The sequence below is a fragment of the Olea europaea genome, unplaced genomic scaffold, assembly GCF_002742605.1.
Source record: "Olea europaea var. sylvestris unplaced genomic scaffold, O_europaea_v1 scaffold2302, whole genome shotgun sequence".
NCBI classification, from domain to species: domain Eukaryota; kingdom Viridiplantae; phylum Streptophyta; class Magnoliopsida; order Lamiales; family Oleaceae; genus Olea; species Olea europaea.
This window is the reverse complement of record NW_019241110.1, coordinates 19,017-23,711: the sequence shown is the minus strand read 5'-3', so window position 1 is coordinate 23,711 and position 4,695 is coordinate 19,017. Positions and strand designations below refer to the sequence as shown.

Sequence of the window (4,695 nt, the reverse complement as noted above, 5' to 3'; positions counted from 1 at the left end):
TTAAAGTGTGGAGACACTTAAATGAACACGTGGATGTTTTGTTATAGAACAAAACATTGGAGACCCGTCGAGAGATTCCACATGGATAACTATCTGAGTGTCGGTGGTTAATCTCTAACCTTCGGTAGTGGAATTGGTCCTTTGACTTGAGGTCGTCATGGTACCTTATATGAAGACAGTCATACTTTGGCGGTGTTGGATGTTGCTCTGAAAACGGGCCACTAATACGACATCGTTCGGGTATGTCAAGAATCGTATGAAGGTTGTGATTGATCAAAAAAGGATTCGTCACTCTTAGATAGTAGGAGATTATGATCTGCGTTTCATTCAATTAAGCCGATGATGAAATCATTGGCCAAGGTGTACTCATAAGTCGAAAAGGAGTTTTCGATTTATATTGACTTAATTGTGGAGTGAAAGATATGATCGATGATCGAGATTGACACAATTCCATATCTCGTAATTGATCAGATCATATTGACGAAGGGATTATAGTTTCACGGTAAACGAACGAATTTGGTTTTGTCATACCACGTGACATTTTTCGTCACATGTATTGCCCTAACACATTACTAGATGTCAATCAGGGATGACGAGTGTGAATTGACGATAAATTAAAAGGGTGTTTTAATTTATCAATTTTGATTAGATCAAAATAATATTTCACGTCGTTAGGCATCATGGTCGGGAACCTCCTGGGTGGCACACAAAAGAGAATTGGAAGATTGCAAATTGCCAATTGGTTAATTTAACAATCGTTGGATAAATTAATTAATTGGATTAATTAATTCACGGACCGGGTTTAATTAATTGGATTAATTAAATATTGGATCAGACCGGGCCGAGCCCGTTTGGGTTTATATAAATACATAGCTAGGGTTTGAGATCTATATGGTTTTCATTATTCTTGCTGGCACAAGAGAAAAAACCCTGGTAGCTGCAATTTTGTTATCTGTGTGGATTACCGTTGGAGTCTGGACAATTGGACAGCTGTGGATGGCGAATCAAGATTGCTGGAATGGAAAGAAGTTTGCAGATCTGGAAAAGGTAAAATCTTATCACAATTTCTATCTAAACACAAAGGCGATTCTTGGTGGGAATCGAAAATTATTTTAAATTCCGCTGTGCATGTATAAGTAGATTCCCAACCCTTAACCACTACAATTCCATCATTTCTCTAGAGATGTGCTTGTGTTGCAGATAGCTTAGAGCAATTGAGAGAACAGAAGTAAATAAAAATAAAATGTTCATTATCACTTGAGAATGCATGATTGAAACGAATACAATTTGAATTTGACTCTTAACAAATTCAAGAATACACAAATGTGCTTACTTGAGCCAAGTATAATCGAAACAGACAACTACCAAGTAAGAAAAAATAACAACAAACAATTACTTATTCTCAATAACCTATCATTGGTTATCTGAACAAGAGACATAACACTCACGAGAACAAATACTGGCAAACAAAACCTTTGAACTGAAGACAAATTTTAATATTTAGCTTCCTTTTTCATGATCATTCTTAGCAGGTAGGCAGATCAGCAGGAGGAGGCTCAATGGATTGTAATTTTCCTTTCCCATTTTCAACCAGGAATGACATAGCAAGACCCCAAGTGAGATGGGAATCTATATGGCAATGAAACAGCCAAACTCCTGTTGCAAAATGAAGTTTTATATGGTTATAATTAGGATGCTAATTTAGCTATGAGATGTCAGAGGATTTTCTAATATACAGCAGAAAATATAATCTACAATTCACCTGGATTGTCAGCCACGAAGCGTATGACTGCCCATCCACCAACAGGCACATCTATTGTATTTCTAACTGGCGGATCAACAAGGTTGAATTTAGAAGTATCTCTCCGGCGATTGAAATTGCCAAATCCTTGTCCCACAACGAAGAAATGGTACCCGTGAAGATGAATAGGATGGTCCTCTGTTGTGACGATGGCTGTATCTTGCAACACAATTTGTACATTTGAACCATATTTTAATTTGTATAGCTTAGTCGCAAAACGTGGTTGCCACAATGCACGGCTCACATTGCCTGTGTAGTCAAATTTCACTGGTGGGACTCGAGGAAAATCTGTGGTAAAAACTCCAGGAATATTTTGGTAATAGGCTTGTAACAAGGAGGTCCTTCTAGGAAGCACAAATGAAACATTGTTCATGCTGGCAGCAAAGCGGGTATTATTTGGTCCTTGACATCTAGGTCCAGGGGCACAATTGACAAATCCTAATCCCACCGTAAAAAACAAGTTCTTGTCAATCTTTGTGGGGACTTTGGCATTTGAAGGAATACTCCTCAGTTGGCTTGTAAATGCAGTTGTGGTGGCAGTGTCATTGAAGGCCGGCAGCCGAGGTAGCACAGGTCTCGAGGATGATCTTCTTCGGGCATTTTTGTACTCAAGAATTGCAGTGGTCGTTGTGTTGTCAAATGGCGCATTCCGTGCTGTAGCATATGCACGTGCAGCCATATAATAGCGTGCTGGTGGTTGGTCAGCCTTGAGTAGGACATTAGTTGTCTGTCCAGGTCCAAGCATGATGACCCTTGTGGTAAAAGGTTTGTGATAGGAAGCATCAGCTTCAACTACGATTAGTTTGTGATTGGCAACGGAGAAAAAGAGCTGTTGATTAAGTGCAGCGTTGATGACTCTGAGAAGAACTGTCTCCCCAGATTTAACTGAGATTTTCTTTGTAGCTGCATTGGAACATAAAAACAGCTATTATTTTTGTACTGACATTCATTTCTGGCTAGTTGATTTTCGAAGTCACGGTTTTTTATTCAATTTTCATCAGGTGAACTGTTTCTTGATTAAGAAATTCTAATATTTTAGATGAGTATTAAACCTTTGCTGGAGCATCTGTATAGGTCACCAGGCTGACCATTAATAGTGTATGCATCTGAAACATTTGGTGCTGCTCCAGTAAAAAGTGCCTGTCTCATGACATCATTAATGTTTCTGTCCCACCATTCACCTGTGTTCAAAATATATATTAATATTTATATGAGAATTTTTAACTCAAAACATAAGCTAATTAAATTAGAAAGTAGGAGAGACCAAAAATGGTTAATTACCAAGAATAATAGGAACTTCTAAATTGGGTTTTGGAAAGGGATATGAGGAGCCAGATTTTGGAAAGATAATAATTGCTCCATAAACTGTGGCTCTGAGCCATCTGCTGTGAGCATGCCACCACAATGTACCTTCCTGATTTTCGATTGTAAACCGGTAAGTATAAGTGGCTCCTGGTCTAATTGGACATTGAGTAACATACTCAGGACCATCGGCCCATGGTGTTCGCATCTGACGAATTCCGTGCCTTGTGAAAGTTAAAAACTTAGGTTACATTCCAACAGAAAGATATTATCAATAAGAACATTTGTATCTTGGTGAAAATAGAACCCAAAAGAAACCATCCCGAGAGCACTAGTGGCATGTTTGATACGATGTAATTGACAACACTCTATAGGATAATGCTCGAGATTTTAAGTTCTTTTTCTCTTTTAACATTGTCTAATATCTAGTCGACATGCTAAACATGCCAATATCTGCATGTTTACACTTACATACGAATTTTACATATTCTATTACCAGTGGAGAGTGACGTTGTAACGAGCTCTATTTGTGACTTTGATGACGAGTGTATCTCCATTTCTTACTGCAAGAGTTGGACCTGGAAATTGCCCATTAACTGTGATTATGTTGTGGGTTCTGCACAGCCTCTTCACTGGTGTTTCTTGAACCTGTGACAATTAGAATATATGTTCAAACTGAATAAGTTCTAAAGAATCTAAGAGAGAAGAATAAGACAAGAAGATGGTACAAAATACATACATCAAATTTATGGTAGTGAGTTTCTGCATCAGCTAAAGATGCCGTAAAACTGATTATGAGAACTGCTAAAAGAAGCGGGAACAATGGTCTGATGAAGCAGGCAAAGTTTTTAGCATCCATCCTGCTTCTTTTTCTTCTTTTGTTTGGTGAAACTTCGAAGTTTTAATGCTTGGTTGAGCTGCAAATGGGATACTATTTATACAAATTTGAAGAGGGGAATAAAATCTATATTTTAATTTAAGAAAAATTCCGAGAGGGTCAGAATAATAGGATTTGTTAGGTGAAGTGGACAGTATTGCAAAAGAAGAAAAAGCTAAAAATCTTGTCTGTTATATTGTCCAGCGCACATGACACGTACTTTTAGGGACAGGTTAGATTAGAAGTATGAGAATATTAGAACATCGACAACATATGATTTGGTTCATCCACTAATTCTATCAATACTAAACTAATCAAAATCTTTCTTTTTTGATTTTAAGGGCGGATTAACTCCATGTCCTGATTCTCGAATTTCATTGCAACTGTATTTAGATGTTCTTATATAGCATATTTAAACATGAGGTTTACTTAATTAGGAGGAAGAAATACACCTTTTGTATTAATTTATACGTTATTTTCTTGTCCTTTCAGAAAAACAACATTAAACTAAGCTTTCTTCTCAATCAATTTGTAATCGGCTACCTGAATCATTTTTCGCCACTCGTTCACCTCTTTTCAAATTTTAAGTTTCAAGCAATAACCAATGGCAGTTCCTCACAGTAGGAGTATCATAATTTCTAGGAAAACAGAAGCACTATAGTGTAATGTAAAAGACATTATGTTGCCTGATAAGATAATGTCGTATATGCACTAG

At 37.2% G+C, this 4,695-nt stretch overlaps 1 protein-coding gene across 1 annotated transcript; it reads right to left on the bottom strand.

Moving 5' to 3' along the window:
- Positions 1 to 1,229: 1,229 nt before the first annotated feature.
- On the bottom strand, positions 1,230 to 3,996 carry LOC111381417 (laccase-3-like). The gene is made up of 6 exons (XM_023005196.1): positions 3,843 to 3,996; positions 3,600 to 3,751; positions 3,083 to 3,327; positions 2,854 to 2,982; positions 1,763 to 2,704; positions 1,230 to 1,656 (listed from the first exon to the last, which is right to left on the bottom strand). The coding sequence occupies exons 1-6, from the start codon at positions 3,960 to 3,962 to the stop codon at positions 1,526 to 1,528; spliced, it is 1,719 nt and encodes a 572-aa protein (XP_022860964.1). The 5' UTR covers positions 3,963 to 3,996; the 3' UTR covers positions 1,230 to 1,525.
- Between the last annotated feature and the right edge of the window lie 699 nt (positions 3,997 to 4,695).